Source organism: Lycium barbarum, chromosome 6 (assembly GCF_019175385.1).
Source record: "Lycium barbarum isolate Lr01 chromosome 6, ASM1917538v2, whole genome shotgun sequence".
Taxonomy (NCBI): Eukaryota; Viridiplantae; Streptophyta; class Magnoliopsida; order Solanales; family Solanaceae; genus Lycium; species Lycium barbarum.
In genome coordinates, this window is record NC_083342.1 from 108,544,136 (window position 1) to 108,571,532 (window position 27,397).

A 27,397-nucleotide genomic window follows, 5' to 3' on the forward strand; every position below is an offset into this window, starting at 1 on the left:
GCCCAGCCTCACGCCCTCGCCTTTTAAAACACTGATGTAAAATATATACTACAACACACATGTTGCTTGGTGTATGTACTGATATCAGATATATATTTTTCATGAGTGATGTATATATAGGCCTAATAATGACATCACGAGAATAAGTTTTTATCTAATTTTCATCAACTGCATACTTAATGTTATGCATATCATATACATTTTTCGACAAAGGGCCAGATATGCCCTTCAACTATACAATATTGCATGCATATGTCTGTCGTTTAAATGTTGTCCCACGCATGCCCTTAACATTACTTTTTGGGGGGTTACTCATGCCCTTGGTTTAACGAAAACCTGAAATAAATATTGGAGGGCATATTTGTTCAGTTTCGCATAGTATAGGGGCATATTTGATCCATTGAAATTCCTAAATATTATGGCACAAAATATCATTGCATTCCAAAATATAAAAAGCATTTGCAATTACAATCCATCCACTATTACATTACATCATTATACAATTAAAAGATCAAATGCAATTACAACCATCTTTTAAAGATTGTTTTCACAAACAAGAGCACCATTTTCACTTTTCATTTTTTTTAAACTAATGATAATATCATTTTTATTTTTCAATTTGTTGATGACTTGGATATTTCTTTCTAGATATATTTCGTCTTCCCAGTCTCAATATCTACACGATAATGCACACAACAACTGCCGCAACACAACAACATACCCAGTGGAATCTCACAATGTGGGGTGTGGGGAGAGTAAAGTGTACGCAGACATTACCCCCACCTTGGAAGGTAGGGAGGTTGTTTCCGAAAGACCTTCGGCTCAAAAGAAAACAAGGCAAAAGAGTCAGATACGAACAAGCATATCAAAGCAATGCGAAAATGAGAAATAGCAAGAGCGAAGAAGTCAAGATAAAACAGCCTGTAAAGACAAGACCCAACACATAAAAGCAAGAATCAAAGGTCAATAAACGATAGAGCAAAGCTACGCCTACTAGTGCGAAAGAAAAGGCGAGACTACCTACTAGCCTTCTATCCTAATCTGAGTCCTCCGCAGCCTCCTATCTAAGGTCATGTCCTCGGTAATCTGAAATTGTGCCATGTCCTGTCTAATCACCTCTCCCCAATACTTTGTTGGCCTACCTCTACCTCTCCTAAAACCATCCATAGCCAACCTCTCACACCTCCGCACTGGGGCATCTATGTCTCTCCTCTTCACATGCTCAAATCATCTCAACCTCGCTTCCGGCATCTTGTCCTCCACCGATGCCACTCCCACCTTGTCCCGGATGTCTTTGTTCTTAATCCTATCTCTCCTAGTGTGCCCACACATCCACCGCAGCATTCTCATTTCCACGACTTTCATCTTCTGCACATCAGAGTTCTTGACTGGCCAACACTCTGTCCCGTACAACAGGGTCGGTCTAACCACCACTTTGTAGAACTTGTCCTTAAGTTTTTGTGGCACTTTCTTGTCACACAACACTCCGGAAGCGAGTCTCCATTTCATCCATCCTGCACTAATACGATGTGTGACATCATCGTCAATATCCCCATTTCCTTGAATAATAGACCCAAGAAACTGCCACAACAAAACATAAACATAAAGAAAATTCATTACAGATCTGCCCCAAAAATTATGACAAGGAAAAAGAGATAACTTACATTAGACTTATGACACCTGAAAAAACGTCTCCCGCAGTGCTAAAATTTTGATAACAATAATAGAGAGAATATTACATTTTAAGCATTTATACGGTTTCTTACATAAAATTCAATGTGATCTGGCCCTTTCACGAATTCCACGCAAAACAGAAATTTAGTAGAATTATCTGGAGTCCATGATGTGAGATGAAGTGCAGCAACTCCACATCACAAACCCTTCCACAACTATTTGAAGAACTCAAAGCTTCCGACATTTCATAAACAAGTGAAAGAATAAGAGAGCAAAGTGTGGGGTTGCACGATAAGTGTGAAATTTCAAAATGCAGTATAAAAAAATCATTGGGTAGCATAAATTGCACTACCAAAAAAAAAAAAAAAAACCGAGAACTATTGGTACAATATGTAGTTCAAGAATTTCAATGGATCAAATATGACCTTATGTGAAACTGAACAAATATGCCCTCCAATATTTTTTTTTGGGTTTCCGTTAAATCAAGGGCATGAGTAACCCCAAAGTAACCTTAAGGGCATACGTGGGACAGCGTTTAAACGACGAGCATATGCGCGCAATATCGTACGGTTGAAGGACAGATCTGGCCCTTTGCCGTGCATTTTTCCAATGCAATATCTCCAACACCAGTCAAGAGGTGTAATATCTCTATTTTAAATTTTCTGCTGAGGTATATAAAGTAATATTTTTCACAAAGACGACACTAGATCTAATTTGGACCCTTGCATGGCAGATATGTAAGGAATATATTTTAAGGTGGTCGATACACACTCTTATAACCTGCATTCACCTTACAATTCAAATCATTACTGAAGGGGTAAAAAATACGAAAAAATTAGTTTAAGGAGGTCATGGACCCCAAATAGTTCAATTGTGAAACTAGAAATTTCATTTTAGGTGTATTTCTATGTCTTAGAGCCTGTTTGGATGGGCTTAAAAAAAGCAGCTTATAAGTTGTTTTCAGCTTATAAGCTGCTTTAGATAAACTAAGCTAAACGGGCCCAATTAATTTTTTAGACTTATTTTAAGCACAAAATGACTTTAAGCTGGCCAGCCAAACACTCAAAAAAGCTGAAAACAGCTTATAAGCAACTTATAAGCCAATCCAAACGGGCTCTTATTCCTTTTAACTTTTTGCAATATCAATTAGGTATTTAATAACTGTCGATACTTAAAAAAGGTTTGAGCGCCAACACGCATCGATCGCATACCAAATCCCATCAATTGAATCACTTTTTTCGAGAAATACGAGACATCTAAGTCATACAAGTAAAGAGATCTATTCATTGATAAGAAAAAGAAAAAACGTGAATGGGGATTGGATTGATGATAAAATAGAATCCTGGGTCGCGAACAGTAAAGAAAGCCAGATATATCTACTGTAGTCATCCTTATAATAGTAAGTAAAATACCTTGCACTTATGAATGACTGCACTCGAATAGGACCCCAACATGAAATTCAAGTAGTTGTCTGTGATATATCCAACAATCAGCCGTAGGTCGATGTACATTGTGATTATAATAAAGATACCACATAAATGTTGGAGGACTTATCCCAATAGCAATATTTGCCTAAAGTGCAAAGAAGCAAGATTGATTAATAAAGTATGAACTTTAAAGCTTGTTTATGCATGGATTTTTATTAACTTTTGATTCATCTATTCCAATAATGTACTATTTTTAAGAAAATACCAAAAAAAAAAAATGTATATGTAAGATGCGGATTTAAGGATAGAGCATGAAGGAAAAAGAAGACCAAGGCCACTCAACTTTTATTTTATTACACTAAAAGTCATTAAATTTTATTTTTTATAAAAAGATATCCATCTTTGCCCAAATATCATCGAAACATGAAAAAAAAAATTAGCAAAAAAGTTACTCAATATTGCCTAAATTTCACAAAAATATTATAAACAATTTGTGACGAAAAACATTAAACTTTGCTTAAATGTCTTTTAAAATATCTTTTCTATTTATACTAATGATTCTTTTGTAATAATTATGCAACTTTAGTGACCTTTTGGTTACAAATAGTTTAGTGACTTTTGTGGTATTTCGGTAAAATAGAGTGAAGCATTCAATACAGAAAATTATTTAGTGACTTTAATGCAATAAAGTACTCCCTCCAGATAAAAAGAAGTGTCCACTTAGCCATTTGTACACCCCTTAAGAAAATACTAACTTCTAGACAAAAATAAGTAATTTGACTAAATTGCCCCTAATTAAATAGGCATTGAGATTTGATCACATAACACTTAATAGGGGAAAAACTGAAAAAATAAGGTTAATTCTTTCTTGAATTGATAAGTAAACACTCTTTTTGACCAAAAAAAAAAAAGTTAAGTAGACACTTTTTTTTATCCGGAGGGAGTAAAAAGTTAAGTGATCATTTATGTAACTAACCATAATCATTTCATTATTAATCACCATCTAGTAATTCTTTTATTGTTATTTACCGTGTAACAATTAATGTAGTACTAAACTACTAATCACCATATAAACAATCTTTATATTATTAATCCCAACATAATACCCCTTAATGTATTACTTTGTCCCTCCCATTTTATATGAGGGTGTTTTTTTTTGGCATAAAATTTAAAAAATAAAGGAATACTTTTAAAATTTATGATTTAAAATAAACTATAGAAATTTGTGTGCCCAGAAATCATTTCATTAAGAGTAAGAAGGTAAATTTAAAATTGAATTGTTACTAAATATATAAAGATAGAACTGACTAAAAAAGAAATGTCATATAAACGGAGGGAGTATAATTTGTCTATGACTGGTTTAAGAAACAAATGATCCCGGGATTATGTGGTACTTACTATTCACCCCATTATGTAGTACATCTTTTTACATCATAATCTCTACCTAACTTTATATGTTAGTACTATACTAGTAAACCTCGTACAATATTTTTCCAAAACAAAAGCTTAAGAAGGAAAACAAAGCAAAATGGGGTCTCAAATCACTATATTGTTTAGTAAAAGGACCAATGTGTCAAGTCCTAAAAAAATAACCTTCGATTTGCCCCAAATCGTCTCTTCTCTCCCACTTTGAGCAATGATTGCGTTATTCTGATTCTTCCAATTTCATTGAAAATAAAATAAAATTGTTGTGTAGATTATTCTCTAATTTAGTATTTAATATCCTCAGATTCTCCTAATTTGTGAATGGAAAGAATCTGATAATAATCATGAGGAAAAAACTTGATACTCGCTTCCCTGCGGTGAGTTCTACTTACACCCTCTGTTCCTTCACTTTTATGTGTATTATTAACATGATCTGCTTATGGGTTGTGTTAGTTTCATTGAATCTGGTGTTTTCTGATCTGGGTTTGAATTAATTTTGGTTTATATTGTTCTGGCCATGTCTAAATTTAGTGTGTTTTTTCAGTTCTTGAGTGTTTTGTCTTAATTTTACGGAGAATTTGAGGTTTTAGCTGGAGCTATGTTGCTTAGTGGGTCGGTTTTTTTTTTTTTTTTTACTAGGGTTGTTGCTTTATACTCCCTCCGGTTCACTTTACTTGTCGTCCTTACTGAAAATAGATGGTACAAAATAGTTGTCATTTTAGAAAACCAAGATATAATTAACTACTAATTTCCACCTTTACTCTTGGTCAATTAATGTGGAGAGAGGTTAATGTGGTGAAAAAGAGTAGTATTAAATTGAGATCAAAGAATAAATAAGGATAATTTAATAAAAATTACCCTTTTAGTTAATGTTTTCTTAAGGGGAGTTAAAAAAAAAAAAACATGACAAGTAAAGTTGAATGTTTGAGCCTTTTTAGCAGTTGACACAGAAACTTAGGCGTAGCCAAAGAGCAAAAGGCAGATAGGATTTTGTGTTGTGGGTTAAAGTTATCGCTTCCATTTATTGGTCAAATAAAGAAAAAACTGTGCTGCTAGTTCTTACTGGTTAGTCTGGTTTTATACTTATGGTCCATGAAATGACTCAAGTGAGGTAGCACCATGATGTGGTATATCATCTGTGCTTGTCAAATTGGATCATTGTTGGATACAGAAAGACAAATCAGCAAGTTCCACTTTGTTGCAAATTGTTGCTTCACAGTGTAATTTCTTTGGGCGCATTTGGAACCTTTTCAGCTTATATAAATTCTGTCTGCTGCTTTGGTGGTCAATAGCATCCACAACTGTGGGGTTTGCCGTTTGGAGCTGACTGTTTAAAGTTTTATATTTTCTTTAAAGATGTAAACCAATTAACCCTAACTAGTCCAGGCCAAGCTTTAAAAGATAACTCATTCTAACTTGTCTAAAAAATGTCTATTGTAGACATGAGGCCTTATCTCGAAGAAGTAATCATTGGGATGCGTCTATTGCTAAGAGCCATGAAAAGCACAACTAGCGCAATGTGCAATGGCCTCATAACGATGGCTGTGCTAGCATTGTTCAAGGAGACAACAAAGAGGAAACGAATTCTATATTCCAGAGGTGGCATTGCTTACCATGATGAGAGATTACCTCAAATCAGTCATATTAAGTGTGCAGACCTCTTAATCATTCTTCTTAAATGGCATTGCCACAGCCATTTGTTTGTCTTATTCTTTTTTTTTTTTTTTTTTTTTTTTTTGAAGACACATTAAGTATAGTTTTGTGGTCTGAATTACTATGGTAAAAGATGGTGGTGATATTATCGCTTTGTCAAAGAAAAAGAAGGGTGGAATTTCCTTGTGCCAGTGGATTTGGGACAAGACGTGGGATACTGGTATCCCTGTCTCATATCTGTGTGTTAAATGAACAGATATGCTGGTGCCTCTCTAGGATCTGCGTTATTACCTTTCTGATTCAAGTAGGGTCTTTGTTTCAATGAGTAATTTATCCTTCGGATTAAGAATTAAAAGGATGAACTTAGAGGATTAACATTGAAAACACATAGAAGAACGTCTAATCAGATTCAAGTCTCTTTTATTTGTTATTATCATTGACGTTCTTATTGTTGTTGTCGTCATCATCATTATTTGCTTTTTAGCTTTTACCTCTATCAAATGTGGAATATCTGAAAAATCTCTTTTTCTTCATGAAAAATGTTTAGGCCCGGATCAAGAAAATTATGCAAGCTGATGAGGATGTTGGTAAGATTGCAATGGCAGTGCCTGTTCTAGTGTGTAAGTTCTATATAATGTTTGTCTTTTGTCAATTTACTCGTTGGTTATCCTTTTCTAACTCTTCCTCTCTTGGCATTAATGGCAGCAAAAGCCTTGGAGTTATTTTTACAAGACCTTTGTGACCGGACATATGACATAACTCTTAGAAGAGGAGCAAAGACTGTTAATTCACTGCATTTGTGAGTGATTTGAATCCATTATCTGTCTAGATTCTAGATCATATCTGGAAGCTAATAAAGAGCCATTACTATTCATCCCCACTGATTTCTGATCTGGATAATTTGTTGTTGTGTTTGGTAACTTAGTCCTGATAATCGACTTGACTGTGCTGAGTAGTTGCTTCAGATTTGTTCTTATCTGGCTCAGGTCTTAGGATTCTAATGTAGTATTTGTAGTTATATTGCATGGATGAAACACAAAGGCTTTGCTAGGAAGGTAATTAGATTTCAATTTCTACATGTTATCTTGGATTCTTGGTTGTCTGCGAAGTTATCCAGCTCGTTTCAGGAAATGTACTTGCCTTGTTATAGTGTATAGGTCTTCAGTGCTGGTTTTCTTATGTAATACATTTAAAGAATTTATTTCTGCAGACTGCTTCATCTCAGTGCCATTTTATTTTATCACGTTTGATTGATGAGAGGACCCTAGTCTTCCTAGTTGTGTCATGTGTGGTACTTTTGGTAAAAACTCTTCAGTGTTTTTGATTCTTTTCTCCGAAAATATCTGCTTTTGTAGTGCTGTTCTTTCTCTAAATCTGTTTCTATCGTTGGAAACTTGTTTTGGCTAAATGGTTGAATTGCTCTGCATTTCTCACATGCTCTCTCCAAGTGTGCCAATTTCTACCGCAAGCCAAGTGAGATGGATCTAGAAATCATGACTTCTTTTTAACGTTAGTGGAGTATCATGGCTTCCTCTTAGCATGGTGCAGTATCTTATGTTTGAAAGAACCTGTGGTAGCAATAGAATTAGTTAAGAGCGAAAGGCTGCCGGAGGACTTGGGTTAATACACTTTTTATATCTGTAAATCATAACGTCAATTGATAGGAGGACCAGGGGAAACAGTCACATATGAAATCCTAAAGAGGCTAAGACGATTCTTATAAAAAATAAAAACAAAAAAAATGAAATTCGAAGGAATTCTTCAATATTACTAGTTGACCTAGGAATTCTCTAACAAATTGAAAATAGTACTCTAAAGAATATTATGCCTAGAATTTAGATTCCAATGCATTTCCCAAATCCTCTTTTATTGTTCGTGTCATCGTTAAGTGTGTGATTGCTAATGCGTCATTTTTTTCTTCCCACTGTGCTGAAAAATATGCTGCCTTTTTAACTTACTAGTCAATTCGGAAATTATGGGCTTGTTGGTTCATTTAACCTATTACATGCGTACTGATTGCATTTAACATTTTTTGTAGAAAGCACTGTGTACAAAGCTACAACGTGTTTGACTTTCTTCGGGAAGTTGTCAGCAAGGTTCCTGATTATGGCCATTCTGATGCTGCCGGTGAAATGCCAAAAAGAAGGTTAGGATCATTTTCTTGTGTTCCTTATAATGTTAAAGTTAGGAGTTTTTCTTCAATTCTGTTGATTATTCCTCCTACACTTTTAAGGTGACAAACTATGCAAAATCATATACTGTTTTACCAGGAAAGTTGCAACAGAAGAGCATCATGACAGTGAGGATGAATACAAAAGGAGCAGGACGGTGAGATCCCCTTTTGTTGACTATTCTAGTTTAGATCCTCTTAATTTCTCAGACTGAAAACTGAAAGCACTTATTTATAATAAAGCGTTTAATTATTGAAGCATTTAGTTCTTCAAAGAATAAAAAGTGCTCTGGATGTAGTATTAGCAGAAACAAGTAATTGCTGATGATCTCATTCTCGTGAGATGAAGGTTGCACGGGACAAACTGATTTAGCTCATGCAAGGATTGCATTATCCATATCTTTGATTCTTTTGATCTTTATCTTTTAGTAAGACGTTTTATCTATTTGTTAGGGTAACCCTATTTTCATTTAAAGATAAGGTTTTGTATAGTCTTAAATCTTTTTTTTTTTCGTTTGTTGATGAACTAGTCTTTTTTGGTTTAGAGATAAAAGTTTATAGTGGTTTCACAAGCTCTAATTTGTTCAGAACTCCAGTACCCTTAATTGCTTTACTTCGGAAAACATTTTACTTTATTTTATTTTTATAATGGTGGTGTCCGGGACTACTTTGTGCACACCTTGATTATCCACCCCGTACTTGGATCTTCTTAACTACAGTGTAACTCTGTCACAAAGGCTTAGGAAAATGAGAATTAATGGATAACACTTTATGAGTTGATCACTATATCTCTTCTTTTATGCTTATCTCGGTTTTTCGTACTTCTCTCCTATCCGCTTCCTCTTCCTCCTCTTTCTTTCTCTTTGTTTCTTCTCTTTCTTCCTCTTTTCTCTTTTCCGCTTACTCTCTCTTCTCTCTTTTTTGTGCTACATCAATTTGGTAAACTCTATGTTTTTCTCTTTTTGGTATTACATCAATCTTGGTATGAGAGCATTATTCATAGTTCTAATTCATTACACTTTGCTGCAATTCTTTAGCACCAATTAGTATTTATCATCCTACCTCCCTAAATAACTCAATCTGCAATAGTTACTCAGCCCTCTTTTCATCGTTCAACTGGGATAGTTACTTGGCCCTCCTTTCATGATATGAAAGTTGGAGACAACAATGTCTCTTCAAGACATCATTACAATGGGAGTTGAATCTATTCTAAGTTAGACATTTGACAAAATTCTTAGAGGGATGGACATCAACTGTTATATGATGTTACGTTGACCATCAGTTATGAGTTCCATTAAAGGAGTTGTGTTTTTTTTAGAGTTGCACCAGCAATTTCACTCATTGCAGTTTTCTTTTCTCCAAGTAAGAGAGTGATGTAGCTTAAACTAAGGTTACCCACATCATCTTTGGTTTTTGTTTGTTTAAGATTTATTTGTCAATAGAAAATGTAAATATCTTAGTGATATAACCTCAAATTACAGAATATTGGAATGAACTCGGTCTAAATGGGCGAAATGGATAATAAAGATTCATATCGCTGACCTAACTACCTTGGCATTGAGGCACAGTGTTATTGTTTCTCTCAGTTAGGATTTATATATGGCATAATTAAATTCGGAGGAAAGATGTAATGTGATTAGGCAGCATCGTATATCACTTGTCAGGTGTTTTTATATAATGTGATAACGCAATCATTTCCCCTCTTGTGGGATTACCGTGGGTATGTTGTTGTTGATGTTTTTTTGTTGTTGTTAACGCAATCATTTGTTGTCATTAATGTTGTGAAAGCATAATGTTTTCACATTAGCAACTTACAGTGCACAGTGATTGCCTCATATTTTCTGTTATCAAGTCATGACATGAATGGCTTCATTTCGTGCAGGAGATGTGTCATGCTAGCAGTAGTGGTAGGGGAAGAGGTAGGGGTAGAGGAAGAGGTCGTGGTCGGGTAAACCGTGCTGATAGGGAGCTCGCACGATCTGATATGCAACTTGAATCCTGCACATCTGTTCCGCAGAGTGGTCAGCAAAATCCAAATCCTGTGACTCAGACAGAGAACTGCGTGGAACCAAAGGGATCACCTAAACAGGATTCCACTGCTTGTGACAAGGAAAGCTCAGTTATAACTACTTCTAATCTGAAGGTCAACATAGATGATAATGTTGATAAACCAACTGTACCGGAAATGGCAGCTTGCAATCCATCACCAAGGCCTGCCAATGAGAAGGCGGAGGAAGGTCCCCAGTGGTCTCTCGAAATGGATAGAATGGTCATTGACCCTGCCCATATGTCACAACTAAATTCAAGTGTGGCGGAGGAAGAAGAAGATTATGATGAGGAAGAGTAGGCAGATAAAATAACAAACTGGCTTGTTTGGCGTATGATATTTATTGTTCTAGTGTCCTGTAGACCTTAGCATAAAGTGCATGAATCCCTCTGCCTCCCTTTGTGATTTATTGCCATATTAATGTCTATTTCTTAGTTGTCTTTGTGACTCGAATCTTGTAATGGTCTCTAACCGTTCTCTCTTTTCAGTAGAAATAAGTAGGAAGTGTGTTTATTGCTCCAACCAGCACTCCATGTATCAGTTACTGTATGAAATATGTCAAGATGATCTTGCTACTCCATCCATTTTATTTTGTTAACTGAAGATCCCCGAGAGCACTCGATGGGTAATGTTTCCGCCGCTCTGCAACTCTTACCTTTTTTTCATAACCGAGAAATCCGCAAGGGCCAATAACACACGATTTGGAACTAATGGGCCAGCTCCTCTGCAACTCCACACATGTATTTCTGTAGAATCTTAAAGGGAAAATGATACTTTTCCTAAATATGCTGGAGGTAGAGTATTATTTATGGCTGCAGACGAATTTAATAACTTTTGATTAAATCTTGTATTTGTATTAGAAAATTTGTTAAATGAGTATAAATACTAAATTATGAACCTGGTGGCTAACCTAGAGTTATGACAAATTTTGGCTCCGCCGCTTAATCTTTTAACTTCTTTTGGAATTATTAATTTTCACACTTCTTTTGGAATTATTAATTTCACAAGAAAAAGAACTTTAAGACAAACGTAGAATAACTGTTTGATTTTCTCAGAACGTAAGGATACTCTATGATCCACCACTTGGTGATATCATACTAGCCCGGCATAATTATTATTCTTGTGTTGGGGGGGGGGGGGGGGGGGGGGCACAATTATTATTCTTGTGAACTTTTGTTTTGGTGATATCATACTAGCCCTGCCCTTCTCATAACCCCACAACTTAACCCCTTTTTTTTTAGATCATCCTCCCTAATCAGAAACTAAATTAGATAATCACGAAAAGGTAATTTCTATCTCCCTTTTTTTTTTTTTTTTTTTGTACCTTTATAATGAGGCCGATTGTTGTTTTTATTTTTTAGTTGCTTTTTCTTTTGTATTGTGCATATGTGGGTGTTTTTTCTCCTGTTTAGTGGCTATGTTATGGAAAATAAATCAATATTTGATAAGTTTGCATATGCTTGGAGTGCTGCGAGGTAGGTATGGACTATAATAGCTGGATCGTTATAGAAGAAATGGTGTGCTATGTGTCTGAATAGGTTGCTTTGGCAAAAAAAATATATTGTGTCCAAATTGTTGATATGTATCTATTTGCTTGAGTCTTTTAATTTATTTGTTTTGGGTTTTTGATATAGAAAACAGCCATCTTTTGCTGCTTAATTTTATGGAAATAATAGCAACCTAGCTTTTGTTTTTTGATAGTTTAACAAATGATTGAGATGAATAATGTAAACTGTTGAGTTGAGAATTACTCCCTCTTGCCCCAAGGCATAATCTGCTTTTGGCTTCTCACGGTATGAAGAAAGAAACTTTTGATAAAGATTTTGGGAAAAGGTTACTCATAGTACTACTCAAGAAGTTTCTGAATTTTGAAATTTTATTTTCAAGAGGTGGATTAGTGCATGTCCTCTATAAGACGTCATTTAAATTGATCATTGAAAAGCAAAAGGAGTATAATCTGTGATGAAGTAATTTTGTAAATTTTTATCAGTAGAATGAATTTCATTGATACTGAATGCACCAAGTAATTGTGTATGTTTCCATAAGTAAAACGGATTGCATTGGTACTGAATGTACAGAGTAATTGTGTATGTTTCTGAGGAAATGAAACGAAGGCATGGAATAAGTATTATGATTTGGTCATGATGAATTCTTTTGATTGTAGCTTGACAAATGTTTCCAGTGATGCTCCAAAGTTTGTTATAATGAGAGAACTTCCATCCGAAAATTGTTGCACAGTAGAAATCAATAGATTTGTCAACTGCATTTTTACATGAAGAGGGATTGGTGGTTTCATCTTTACCATGAAGTTAATTATGAATTTAGTTTTTGTTGAATGCAATTTGGTTCAGGTACTAAGTTACAAATAGTTGGAACCTATTCAACCCAGGATTTGGAGCCTATTTTGTTAGGCTATAAGCTGTATGATTTTGGCAGTCATGAATTGGGTTGACATGTTATAAGTGTTTGATTACCCAGATTGTCTTTTGATTGAAGTTGTTGGCCATTATAATCATTCTATTTTCTTGCTGCTTGCAAACTGTGATGAAGTATATCTAGAATCTAGATATCAAAAGCATCATAGCTCCCCTCTGTTTTCTTGTTTCAACTTTTTTGCCGTCTGAGCTGTTGTACTCATCTGATTCCACTTTTGTCATGTTTTCATTTTTGTGCCTTAACACTTCATGTAATAATATATTGATCAGCTATGCCTCCCAAACTGGTTGCCTATATTAATCCTTTGTCCTTTTGTTCTATTTAGGTTCACTTGATTTCAATCCTATTAGACAAATTAGGAGCTTTTTACTACTAGAGGTTCTAGAAATCTTAGACTTATGCTTACACGGACAGCCTACACTCTTTCGGTAGCTATCCACACTAGCATATAATTTACGCGTAAATAGAAGCCAAGAACTAAAGAAGTTGGAGGGGTTGACCCTTCGTAAACATCACAACCGATGAAACATACAAGCTTAAGAAGAAGATTAAAGACTCCTGGATCTAATGTTTTTAACAACCCAACTCAGCCTGAATCCGTAATAGCTGGTATAGCCTGGGAGAGTCCTTCTCTTGTGATACTTTCTAGCTGCTGCATGCAGCAACATATGCATTGCTTTTATGATGATGGATAACATTATTTCCGGCCTCTACGTCGTCATTGACTTTTGTTTGATGTGTTGTAATTAAGTTTTCCTCATTAATGCAGGCTGGAGACTGCAAAAGGCTGCTATTCTCATCTCTTGCCCCAAGTGTAGCTGTTGGTAGATGTGTTCATATTCATCTTCTAAACTTGAGGGCTAAACTTTCTCTATGGCTTCTAGGAGTAGCATCCGTCTTATATCATACTCAGAAGAGATTATAAATGGTGAACCTATCTATATTTCCTCGAACTGCTGTCCTATTAAAGCTCACAAATATGAGCCTGCTGGGCTTGCTTTTCACTCTGCTGCTCTTAGACTAATTGGCCATGTTGAGAAAGAAGACCCCAAAGACGGTAAAGAAAATGTTCCTAATGACAAGGAACAGACATTTACATATTCATCAGAATCATACAGCTCTAAGGGTAAAAAGAAATCTTCTACTGGGGAAAAGGTACAAGATCATTATGCATTGTTAGGTTTGAGCCATATAAGGTATCTTGCTTCTGAGGATCAGATAAGGAAGAGCTACCGTCATGCTGCATTGAAGCATCATCATCCTGACAAGCTGACTTCTCTTCTTCTAGCCGAGAAAACTGAAGCCGCAAAACAAGCTAAGAAGGAGGAAATAGAAAACCACTTCAAAGCTATTCAGGAAGGATATGAGGTTCTTATTGACCCTGTTAGAAGAAGGATTTATGACTCCACAGATGAATTTGATGATGAAATCCCAACTGATTGTGCTCCACAAGATTTTTTCAAGGTATTTGGACCTGCATTTTTAAGTAATGGCCGTTGGTCAGTTACCCAACCTATCCCCTCGTTAGGTGATGAGAATACTCCAATTAAAGAAGTGGATAGGTTTTATAATTTTTGGTACAGCTTCAAAAGCTGGAGAGAGTTCCCACATGCTGATGAGTTTGACCTTGAAAAATCTGAATCTCGTGATCACAAGAGGTGGATGGAAAGGCAGAATGCAAAACTGTCAGAGAAGGCCAGAAAGGAAGAATCTGCTAGGGTACTTACACTTGTTCACAATGCCTATAGAAGAGACCCTAGAATCTTGGGAAGAAAAGAGGCAGAGAAAGCAGTGAAGCAGAGAAAGAAAGAAGCTAAGATACTGGCGAAGAAATTACAGAAGGAAGAAGCAGCTAGGATTGTTGAAGAGGAAAAGCGTAAGAAAGAGGAGGGGGGAAAAAAAACTGCTGAAGCTGCTTTGCAGCAGAAGAAGTTGAAGGAGAAAGAAAAGAAATTATTGCGAAAAGAGCGTAGTCGTTTAAGAACCCTTGCAGCTCCTGTGTTGTCCCAGCATATGCTTGTGCTAACTGATGATGATGTAGAAGGTATATGCATGTCATTTGACATTGAAAAACTGAGGAACTTATGTGATAAAGCCGATGGGAAGGGTGAGCTTGTGATAGCTGAACTTCTCAGGGAGGCGCTTGGACGTGAACACAACTTGAAATATGAGAATCAAGTCGAAAAGAGGAAATCACAGCAAAATGGTTCTCTGGAGGGTCAAAGACAAGTTCCTCTGATGAGCAGTCAGAAAATGGAGAAACCTTGGAGCAAAGAAGAAATTGATCTTTTGAGAAAGGGGATGATGAAATATCCTAAAGGAACTTCTCGAAGATGGGAAGTTATTTCCGAATATATTGGTACTGCAAGGACAGTTGAAGAGATCCTAAAGGCTACAAAAACAGTTCTGCGCCAGAAGCCTGACTCTGCTAAAGCCTTCGACTCCTTCCTTGAGAAAAGAAAGCTAGCACCGACTATTGTCTCTCCTCTTTCCACGAGGGCAGAAGTAGAGGGGGTAGAAAACAGTAGCAAGCCTGAAAGTGAAAGTGCTAAATTAGCTGATTCTCAGGAGTCCCCTAATCAAAACACAAGCAGCCAGAACACTGAGGACGCACCTGGAGCAAACGGGGTTTCCTCGAGTTCCAATTCCAACATATGGTCCGCTGTTCAAGAAAAAGCTTTAGTTCAAGCTCTGAAAACCTTCCCCAAGGAAACCAGCCAGCGGTGGGAACGAGTTGCAACTGCAGTCCCTGGGAAGACCATGAACCAGTGCAAAAAGAAGTTTGCATTACTCAAAGAGAACTTCGGGAACAAGAAGAGTGCAGTGTGAGGTTAGTGGTGCTTGATACTTCTGAGTCTCAGTATGGCATTGTGAAGTTACTATACTGGAATACATTAATATTTGATGGGAAATGCCGATGATACCTAAAGTTATGCATCTTTATATTTATTTTGATTGTTTGGTCTATATTTAGATTCTCTCTTCCCTTCATAAAAGTTTCTTCTTTTTATTCCCTCTCCCCTTTCAGTCGAGTTTCTTTTACCCTGCTATGGGGTCCTGGATAATCTCGGTGTGGTTGGTAACTGCTTTGGAGCTACCCTTGTGGGTTGACTCGGCCCACATCATACAAGTTGATCATCAGTTCAATAATGTGGTGTAAAGTAGTTAAATTGTGGCCCATGGAACTTGTTGAGCAGATATAGAATTGAAACATTTCTTTCAACATAAGTGGACTCCATTCTAGGATGGGTTAAAACGGAAAAAAAGGGTCGTCTTTTAAAGAGAAGAACTACTTTCCTGCAAGCTATTGGAATGTGCCTTGGTTTCTAATCATGTTTAGCTTTGCCTTCGACCTTTTCCATTGTATCAGGTATTAGTCTTCTTCATTCATTCTTGTCTCCTTCCGTGTTAATTATTATACGGGTTGTTTCACCTGAACAGCCCATCCTCATAATATTTAACTTCTCGGATAACAACATACATACCTTCAGTTCTCTGAAGTTTTCTGACAGATCCTGCCCTTTTTCCTTATTCTTTCTATTTTCTTCCCAAAGGCTCTTCAAAAGAACAACAACGAGACTTGGCGAACTAGTTTTAATTTTGTTGAGCCCTTTTTGATGTTCGATTTTCAACTCACACCTGGACATTATATGGCTTCTATTTTTCATTTTTGTTCCCAGCTATACATCGGATGGGTCACCCTATGGCCCTTTCTTTCATTCCAAACATCTACTTCTTTCAGAGTCGATCCCACTTTGCCTCCTAACATTTAAGGGTTGGGAAAGGATATTCCCTCTAAATATTAAATGGGAACGATAACCTCCTTATACAATATTTTTCAGTATTTTTTTTTTTTTGTGAATTAAGATTTCTTTTCTTTCTAGAATTAAAACATGAAAATATATAAAACTTATTATTGTCACATTCACCTATTCCATTGAAAATAATGTACTCCATTTATGATATAACAACTACTTGGAATAATCTGTTAATAAATTTCAAGTTACGCTACATTCATTTTACCTGCATACGCATTAAATTTTTGAGTTTTAATTGCACATCAACAGTCTACCTAATTTTCCCCCTCTAACGTTACCTTTGGGAAATATATGAATTCTTTCATTCATCCCTTCCATTGTTCTATTGAACACAAAAAGGCAAAAATGAACTTTTCAAGTACTTTTCTTGATTAGCTTAAGCTTGTGTTTTCCTCCTTTTTTATGAGTCTAAGCTAAAAAGTCAATTTTACTTTACCTAATATTTAAGCATTGGAAAAAACAATACGGCCTTCACATGTTGAATGAGAATAGTAATCCGGGCCCTTATACTATATTTTCCGGTGAGACTTTTCATTTTTTAAATAAAGATACTTTTCTAAGAAAAGTACAAATATATATATAGTAACTCTTATTTATTAGATTTAAGCTGCACATACGTTTGCATAAACATAAGCACTCAAATAAGGTGCCGATTGATTTCATGTAACAAAGGCATTTCGTCCATAACCCTCAAAGACTTGCTTATTTAAATATAATTAGAAAAATATTTCATATAGGATAAAAATCAGATTGATTTTTTCAGAAAAAAAGAAATTATTCGCTTAGCTCATCTGAGTGGTTTTGAAAATAAAAAGAAAAATATGCTTGAATAATCGATTTATGTGGAAATTGTTGTGAAATATATCTTAGCGGATAAATTAATTACTAGTATACAGAATATTCATAGATGACCCAAAGTAATTAGAGGGTGAAATTAGGTAGACTGTTGATGTGCAATTAGAACCCAAAAGTTTAATGCGCATGCATGTAAAACGAATGTCACATAACTTGAAATTTATTAACAGATTATTCGAAGTAGTTGTATCCTGAAAGAAGTACATTATATTCAACGGAATAAGTGAATGAGATAATATATTTTTGCATTTTAGTTCTAGAATGAAAAAGAAAAAAAATCTTTATTCAAAAAAAGAAAAAATTTATCGAAAAATATTGCATAAGAGGGTTATCGTTCCCTTACAATATTTGGAGGGGGTATCGCTTCTCAACCCTTAAATGTTAGGGGAGTATAGTGGAATTGTTTCTTTTATCTATTTTATGATTAAGCACCTCAACTACGAGGTATGAATTTGGAAGAATGGTGAATTTCCTAAGAAAACAAACTTGACGGAGGGATGTTAAACTGGGGGAACAATATTGTAACATCTACTTAAAAGTTCGAGTGAAACTACAAGGTTGGATTTGTTGAAGAAAATCAATTATCATTCGTACTTTTGTCTTTTAACATCGTAGTATAATAATAATAACTAATACATCATATCATTTCCGGACAAGCGGCTGAGCAAATTCATTTCCTCATAGTGTTTTATTCAGAGCAAGTTTTTTTTTTTTTTTTTGATGAGAAGGTAAACGATATTAAAAAGTAGTTGGAGTGTTTACCATGAAAGTTCTGTAATTCAAATGGGAACATGTTAAAACTGGTCTATGTCATTTGTCTGATTCAAACTTTTATATCGGCCAAAGGACCATTTCCGTGGTAACCAATGAAAGCGCCGGTGAGAATATGTGTGCACTGAATTGGATGTACTCACACTGTTTCACTTACAGAAGGAAAGACCGATAGTAAATAACTACATAATGTATAAGATTGCGAAAGGCATTTAATTGTTAATCATCATTTAATTTATAGCATTGAGTATAATGGCAAAGTTAGCTCATGAAAATACAATCAATTCTATTCACCCAAGTTTTCGAAAGGGCATAGTTTTGACAATTTAGATGGATAGAATTAGGCATATTTTCATGGCAGGTAAAACTGGGTACAATTCAAATTAGTACGTCTAAAAGTTAGGTTGATTTGGATTTTATATATCTCAAAGTGACCTAAGGGAGAGTATAAAATATATATTTTTTAAATTGACATGTTAGATATAGACATGATAAAGCAAAGAGTTTTATTTGGTAATTTTGATAAATAATAGCCAAAAAAAAAGGGACTTTGTAAGAGTTGAGCTAATTGAGCTATGATATATTATTAGCCTATTTGAGCTCAAGTAATATTTGGATAGGTTGATGCTTCGCTCATTTTTTGTTTCAGCCTAGTCTAAACCTCCATCTAAATTCAGTTTAACCCGCCCTTTGCGTCGATTGTTGTTTTTCTCTTTGATAAAGAATTTGAAGATATAGATTTATGTAATGTAACTAGTGCAAACTGCTAACAACACCCGACAATATATGGAATTTGCCTAAGTTGGAGATTCTAAGCCGTTTGGACATGGTTTGAAATAAGAGGCGGATCTAGGATTTGAAGATGCCAGGTGCCACAATTCTTCAATGTACATATTGTTAGGAACGTATATTTGGGTCGGATTTATCTCTTTTTAGTTTATTCGGGTCAACTTAATAGGCTTTTTTTTATTTGCAAATATGAAAATTACATCTCAAAAATCAAGAAACGAGCATAATTAGCATCTTAAACAAGGAATCACACTCATGAACACTCATTCAATTCATTTCTCATTTTATTTATTGCTTATTAAGAGTGTCCCAAGTCAAATATAAACAAGTAAACATAGACGGAGGGAGTAATAAACAAAGGAAATTATAAAAAAAAAAAATTGAATTTTGATCTCAATCCAAAATTCCCATTGAGACCCAAGTTTTTTGATTTAAATACTCACAAATCTGAGATTAAGAGAAATGTTTAATATAAGGGATTTTGAAGTTTCTATTCGCGTATTCTCGCTAGAGATCACAGATAAAATAATAGAAAAGAGAAAAGGCAATATAAATAATAAAAAGATAAATAGAAAATTGGAAGGGCCGAAAAGGAAATTACTGGTACAAAGGAAGTAAAAAGCGCAAAAAAAAAAACGGGAGTAAAAAATGTTCAAGATAGATTCAAACTTGTGTCTTCCAGCTGTGACACTTTTGTCTAATTTACAACTGGGGGTGGTAGGATCAAATATTTAATCTAATTTAAGCAAATTACAACATAAGTATATAAAAAAAATTATTAATCGAGAGGGTATCATGCCACCCCCACCCTAAAGGGTGGATCCGCCCCTGGAACAAATATACAAAATTTACTCATATTTGCGGTTATAAAAAGGCAGTGTGGTGCACGAAGTATTCCGCATTCACGCAGCTTTAAAAAAGATTGCATCCTAAAAGGATATAATGTAGGCAGTCTATCCTGATGTAAGTATCAATAGATTCCCTTGTCAGAACCTATAATATATAGGTCACACAAAGACAATTTAAACATTGCTCTAAAATTCATTTTTTTGCGCGGATTGCCCTTCGTTTGGGGTGGTCTTTAAATTTTTCCCCTCAAATTTGTGGTCTTTAAATTTTGCCCTTCATATTTGTGGTCTTTAAATTTTGCCCTTTGCTTGGAAAGATGGGCGAATACATGAAGTTCTGGGTTCGAACCCCCGCTCAGGCATAAAATAAAATAAAAAATTCGCAAGGCAGGACTGGGGGAGTGTATGCCGGATCCAGCATACAATCTTTAAGAAAAAGTTAAAGTTATGCCGGATCCGGCATAACTAAAATTCTGCCCCTCAAGGCAAAGTCTGCCCCCTCCGGCAGACTTTTAGTTAAACATAACTAAAAGTCTGCCGGAGGGGGCATACAAAATTTAAACTTTGCCTTATAAGGCAAACTTTTAGTTATGCCTTAAGGAAAACTTACGCCTTATGGGGTATACTTTTAGTTATGTTTTATGGGCACACTTTTAGTTAAGGCATTACTAAAGGTTTACCTTGAAAAGTTAAAAAAAAAAATACATATATATGCTTCAAGGCAAAGTTTACCCATAAAGCATAAATATGCCCCCATCGGCATAAGTTTGGTAATTCCTTAACAAGTTTATGCCGATGGGGGCATACTTTTAATGGGCAAACTTTTATGCCGAATCCGGCATAAACTTGTGAAGGAATTATCAAAGTTATGCCGGAACCGGCATACTTATGCCAAGTCTGCCCATAAGGCATAAGTATGCCGGGTCCAGCATAACTTTGCTAATTCCTTCACAAGTGTATGCCGATGGGGGCATAGCGAAATTTAAACTCTGTTTTGCGATTTTTTTTTAAAATTTTGACTGTATGGGGGTTCGAACCTGAAACCCATGGGATTTAGCGAAGAACAAAATTTAAAGATTTCAATTATGAGGGGCAAAATTTAAAGACCACCCCAAAAGAATTGCCCCTCTAAAATTCCCCTTCTCTCACGTGCATTTTGTAGCGACACAAAATTATTAAGGGTTCATCTTTTTCTATACAAAAATGATAGAATAGCTCATTGTCATCAACTTTGTTTATTTTTCTAGTAGGACAAAGAAATAAAGTAGACCAAAAACTGATGGAAGAAGAGCTAGTTAAAAGGATGGATGAGTATAGTAAGAGTTTGGAGATGCTAGCGCTCTTGAAAAAATGTGAAGTTCGGAAGGTTAGTCCCTAAACTCTCCCTTCATACTCCCTCCGTTTCAATTTATGTGAAGTCATTTGACTGGGCACGGAATTTAAAAAAGAGGAGACGACTTTTAAACTTGTGTTAAATGAGACACATATGATTTATGTGGTTGTAAATCATTTCATAAAGGTAAATTGTTTCCAATTATAGAAAGATGTCATTTTTTTTTTGACAGACTAATAAGAAAATAGGTTCACATAAACTGAAACAGAGAGGGTATTAAAGATCCTTTTTAATCTCTTCATCATACGCTAGATTAGCAACTTGTACTCGTTCACTGTTTTAAAAAAAAAAATTAAGAATAAAATAGGATGCACGGTTGACAAATTACAAAAACTATTACATCTCGTTTACACTAGATGGCCTATGCCCATGCTGCGCACGGGCCCAACACTTTAGATTATAGTGCATTTATGTGTATGTAGTTGTCTTTGAATAGTGAATATATATATATAAAGAGAGAGAGAGAGAGTATATATTACGTTTAAAACACGATTAATATAACGTTGTATTTTGTGCTCCGTATCTAAAATTCTATTATATTAATGTTTGCTACGAATACAAAATCGGCAAATTTATTAATATTTTTTAAAAGAGAAGACTTGTTTAAAAGAAAACTATTTTTCTCTCTTTGAGATAAAATAATAGCAATATTTAAGCATCAGTTGATACTTTCAATTTTAATTCAATTAATTTAAAGGTGTAAAATACTTATTATTTTTTATCAAATTTTGATTTGGATCATTCTAATTCAAATTATTAAATTAAATTTACATGTTTAAAACGAAACAAAGTAGAAATTATTTTTCTATTTAAACAAAGAAATACCATTTTTTAATTTTTGGTAAATATTCTCGGTTTAGCTCATTTTACTTGTCATGTTGTCTTTTGCATGGTTTTTTAAGAAAACGCCGATTAGAATTATAATTTGACTAATTTACCTTATTCATTATTTGATCTCCATTTGATATATTTTTTTTACGACATTAATATCTTTTCACATTTATTAGAGTAAGAATAAAAATAAAAAAGTAATTAAATTCTATGTTGTTTTAAAATATAAATATTTTAAGTATATTTATTTTAGTTAACATAACAAATAAATGACATGGAGGAATAGCAAATATAACAGTTTAATATCTAGATTAGATCTCAAGCTAATATAAAAAAATAAAAAAAACTGTATGGTTTGACTACTTAACTTTTTGAAGAAAAACAATTTCATTTGCTCCTATTAATGGATTGATACGCACGTGGCAATGAATCCATCATTATTGACTTAATGAGATACTTTGAAAATTACATGAATATTGTTTGATTTTTTAATATGGAGTGCACTTTTTTTTTTTGACATTATTAATTTGCACTATTTTTATGCATATATATATACTATGTTCAAAACACGATTAATATAACATTGTAGTTTGTACTCCGTATCTAAAACTTTAGTATATTAGTGTTTACTACGAATACAAAGTCTGCACTTTTTTTTTTGACATTATTTTTTTTTAATATGGGGTTCACCTTTTTTTTTTTTTGATATTACTTGATTTTGTTGATATGAGATCCACTTTTTTTTTTACAGTGAGTTTGGAGAGGGTGGGTTCCATTTTTTGTTTTTTTTTGTATTGCTTGATGTTGTTTAGTATGAGGTCCACCCTTTATAGGGTGCACTTTTTTTTTGACATTATTAGTTTGTACTATTTTATGCATATAATATATGTACATATATTATGTTCAAAACACGATTAATATAACATTGTAGTTTGTGCTTCGTATCTAAAACTTTATTATATTAGTGTTTGCTACGAATACAAAGCCAGTACTTTTTTTTAACATTATATTTTTTTTAATATGGGGTTCATTTTTATTTTTTTTATACTGCTTGATTTTGTTAATATAGGGTACACTTTTTTTTTCCATGAGTTTGGAGATGGTGAGTTCCACTTTTTTTTCTTCCTTTTTTTTTATTGCTCGGTGTTATTTAGTATGGGGCCCACCCTTTTTTTTAAGGTACAATAGACGACGAAGCATGGGTCTAAACTCATGCTTTATATAGTTTCTTCTTTTTTTTATATATATATTTTTTATATTGCTTGGTGTTGTTTAGTATGGGTCCATCCTTTTGGACATTATTAGTTTGCACTATTTTTATGCATATAATATATATATATATATATATATATATATATATATATATATATATATATATATATATATATATATACACACACTATGTTCAAAACACGATTGATATAACATTGTAATTTGTGCTCCGTATCTAAAACTTTATTATATTAGTGTTTGCTACGAATACAAAATCTGCACTTTTTTTTTGACATTGTTTATTTTTTTAATATGGGATTCACTTTTTTTTTTTTAATATATTGCTTGATTTTGTCAATATGGGATACTATGTTCAAAACACGATTAATATAATATTGTAATTTGTGCTCCGTATTTAAAACTTTATTATATTAGTGTTTGCTACGAATACGCACGTGGCAATGAATCCATCATTATTGACTTAATGAAATACTTTGAAAATTACAGGAATATTGTTTGATTTTTTAATATGGGGTGCACTTTTTTTTTTTGACATTATTAATTTGCACTATTTTATGCATATATATATACACACAATTTTTTTTTAAAAAAATATTAGTAGTTGTTTAAAATATGTGGGCCCACAATTTTTTTTTGAGTGGGCCCAAAAACGGACGACGAAGCATGGGTTTAACCCATGCTTCTATATAGTAGTAAAGTAATATATATACACTATGTTGAAAACACGATTGATATAACATTGTAATTTGTGCTCCGTATCTAAAAAATTTATTATATTAGTGTTTGCTACGAATACAAAGTCTGCACTTTTTTTTTACATTGTTTATTTTTTTAATATGGGAGGCCCACTATCGTATGGAGTCTTAATTCTTGTATCTTAAAAATAGAGTGTAAAGCTCTAACATGAGCATGATATTGGTACGAAAAGAACGAGTAGAGTACGGCTGGGATTAGTACCACATAGTGCATGAATTATTCTGGAATTGGAACCGTTGCACCCTTAAAACCCATTATTCGATCTAGAACTTTATCTCATAACATAAGTACCTAGTACTTGATCTCAACTGGCATAACAAAAATCGTCTTTTACGCACCTTATCTTGGCTACATGAAACTGTGATCTTCTGACATTATCCTCTAATGCCTATCAACTTACGAAACACAACATCTATATCGACACCTTATTATATTATCTCCCCCTTAGTTCAAAAGTAGACGTCTAAAGCCTGTGGATTCCCTTACGTTAGCGATAAGTGGTCATCTAGTGGTTCCACTAATTTCCTCTAAAATACTGACGACTCATTTATTTAGCTTACTTCAAGCAAGCCTTACTTAGTGGGAAAACTGTATTACTTAAATGAATGGGTTTCTAATGTACATAACTGGCATAACCTGGCTTTGTCAGTCTTGGGGAAAACTCTTTTCTAATAATTCTTAAAGGCTCTTCTTCTGTAGCTTGCTCTCTTACTGCTTAGATGGTTTTCTTCTTTCACCAATTTCTATACCTCAAATTTAACTTAAACCCTTTGGGTTCTAACACGCCTTCGGTATATTCAGACAGTTACCTTAGTAGTGCTAACTTGACTAAGTAACGCAAATCGTACTTCTACTAACTCTGCTGAAAATTTCTAATTCACTGTGTCTATTCAAACTTACTCACTATGCTTCTGTTAATCACTTGCTAGCATCATATTCTCTAATTCTTCTCTGAGTGCTAAAGTGAAGCATAAGGTTATTTATAACTTTTCCTCCTTATCTGACTCTATTCTGGGGTTGTATACTATTTTTCTGAACTATAGACATGGATCACACTTAAGGAAATTTCATCTGTCTCAAACAAGGAATTGGAACAACTAACCCCAAACTCCCTATACACTTTCAAAATTAAATCATACTATACACATCAGGGATAAATACTTAATCACATAACCTAAGAGGGAATTATCATATCTTTCATCTCATAGTAATACCTGTTTCTTGTAGTAACTTACTCACGTCATACTCTCATTGAAACTAATACTTACAAAAAAAACTCAATATCATCTGCTCATGGTTTTCTTATCGCATCAGTCCCTTCCTAGTAATGTGCATAGATCATATGGCAAATATATATATATCCTTGAAAAAGTCGAGACTTTCTAGTATTACAAGTGGTTGGCTCTTAGGATATTCCCCTGCTCAAAACTACCGTGGACAATTTATGCCTGCTGCGGTTAACTTCGTAACATGCTACCTCGTGGGGTCTTAAATATAAACCATCACCCTTATACTATAGCTTCATGGTCAAAGAGTCCAAATAAACTTACCTTATAAGGTATATAACCTACGTGTGCTACCATACCAAAATTTGTCTTTCAAATGGTACTAACACCTGATAAACACACCATGCACTATTTGGCAAGTCTTGGGTCTCAAATTTCCTTCTTGCCACTTAATATTTGATACGTTCAGAATTCGATGGAAAAAAAATGTTACTTACTGCTCTAAGCTTCATAGAACGAATTAGAAAAATTCCTGATGACTCCATCTGAAAGAAACACATCGATAATTATTAGATTTATATCTTTCTCATCCATTGAGACGTGGCATATTCGGTAGAATGGGAAACAACACATGAGTTCGAGTGATTTCTGAGAACACAACTCTATTGCACGATCTAGAGTTGAAAGAAGTGAGACAATCTTAAATGTCTCGGTGATCAACTGTTTATATGTGTGGCGCGCACACACATATAAAAGTGATCCCACTGGACACGGTTTCATAGACTCCCTAAGACACTTGAACCTAGGCTCTGATACCAAGCTTTGTCACGCCCCGAACCATGGCCTGGGCGAAACACGGCACTCGGTGCCTTACTGCATGTGACCGAGCGAACCACATGGCTTGCTGAATCATCATGAGACATAACATGAGCGGAATATAATGTGAATGCATGATGAGCCTTTATAAAACGTAGTAAGTCATAATACTTAATAAAAATACTTGTTTAAACATGAGTGCGGAAATAACATGAATGAGCCAAAATGGCTATACGACTCCGAATGTCTGACATAACATAACTGACTTGTCTAGTCTATGAAACATCTATCATGAGTCTGACTGGAAAACATACTTACCGGGACAAGGCCCCCAGCATACCTTAGATGCATCACTAATCATAAAACAAAAGTTGACAAAAATCCCGAATGAGATGGGGCTCACCAATAAGCTGATACGAATGCTGTCCTACTGAGCAGATGTGTCGTCCTGTATATCAGTACCTGCATCGTGAAATGCAAGCCCCCGGGCAATAAAAGAGGACGTCAGCACATTGAATGTACTGGTATGTAAAGCAACTGAAAGAAATAACATGGGACATGGAATAACATGATAAGAACTGAAACTGAAAACCTGGACATGAACATGAATACATATATTTATATATAACATGGTAAAAATATCATAAGTAGGGAGAGCAATAACTTATAACCGATCCATGGTCTGGTGCTTGCGTCCCGCCAGCAGAACACTCAGTCCTTGCTAGGAAACATGAGATTTAATAAAATATGAAAGGATCCAGTCATTACGAGAGATCTTCCGGGACATGGGTGGAGCGATCCTCATTCTACGGTGGCTACGTAGTTTCAGGCTATCGGAAGCCCTTCTCGGTAATGAAAGCAACTCCCAGAAACATGAACATAATATAGTTGGCTAAGAAGCCCATGATTTTCATGAATTAACTTGTACTTGTCTTGTAATCATGATTTCACGAAATAACTTGTAAAATAAGTGGCACTTGCTGCCCATGGTTTTCATGAATATAACTTGCTTGTACATGGATATCATGAATTATAGCTTGCTTGCATGAACTTGTAAAACATGTATAGTATTTTCTTGAAATAGCATAATATATCATAAATTAGCATGCATGAACCTATGGAATGAGATATATGGGTTTTTCATAGATTACGGACAGATTCTTAATAATCATAAAGAAATATTAAGAACTCAATGATGAAATTATAACCATTCATACATAATATAATCA

The 27,397-nt window shown here is 34.5% G+C and overlaps 2 protein-coding genes across 3 annotated transcripts; both read left to right on the forward strand.

The window, feature by feature from the left end:
- The first annotated feature begins 4,598 nt into the window (after positions 1 to 4,598).
- LOC132645351 (uncharacterized) lies at positions 4,599 to 10,974 on the forward strand. 2 transcript variants are annotated; one of them, XM_060362299.1, is made up of 6 exons: positions 4,599 to 4,903; positions 6,727 to 6,799; positions 6,885 to 6,978; positions 8,218 to 8,325; positions 8,450 to 8,507; positions 10,232 to 10,974. In XM_060362299.1, exons 1-6 carry the CDS (start codon positions 4,871 to 4,873, stop codon positions 10,694 to 10,696), a joined length of 831 nt encoding a protein of 276 aa, XP_060218282.1. In that variant the 5' UTR covers positions 4,599 to 4,870; the 3' UTR covers positions 10,697 to 10,974. The 2 variants fall into 2 exon arrangements, with proteins under 2 accessions (XP_060218282.1, XP_060218283.1); XM_060362300.1 differs by lacking the exon at positions 4,599 to 4,903 and adding an exon at positions 5,985 to 6,125.
- A 549-nt stretch (positions 10,975 to 11,523) lies between these two features.
- LOC132645350 (uncharacterized) lies at positions 11,524 to 15,799 on the forward strand. Its single transcript, XM_060362298.1, has 2 exons — positions 11,524 to 11,681; positions 13,602 to 15,799. The coding sequence occupies exon 2, from the start codon at positions 13,706 to 13,708 to the stop codon at positions 15,659 to 15,661; it is 1,956 nt and encodes a 651-aa protein (XP_060218281.1). The 5' UTR covers positions 11,524 to 11,681; positions 13,602 to 13,705; the 3' UTR covers positions 15,662 to 15,799.
- The last annotated feature ends 11,598 nt before the right edge of the window (positions 15,800 to 27,397 follow it).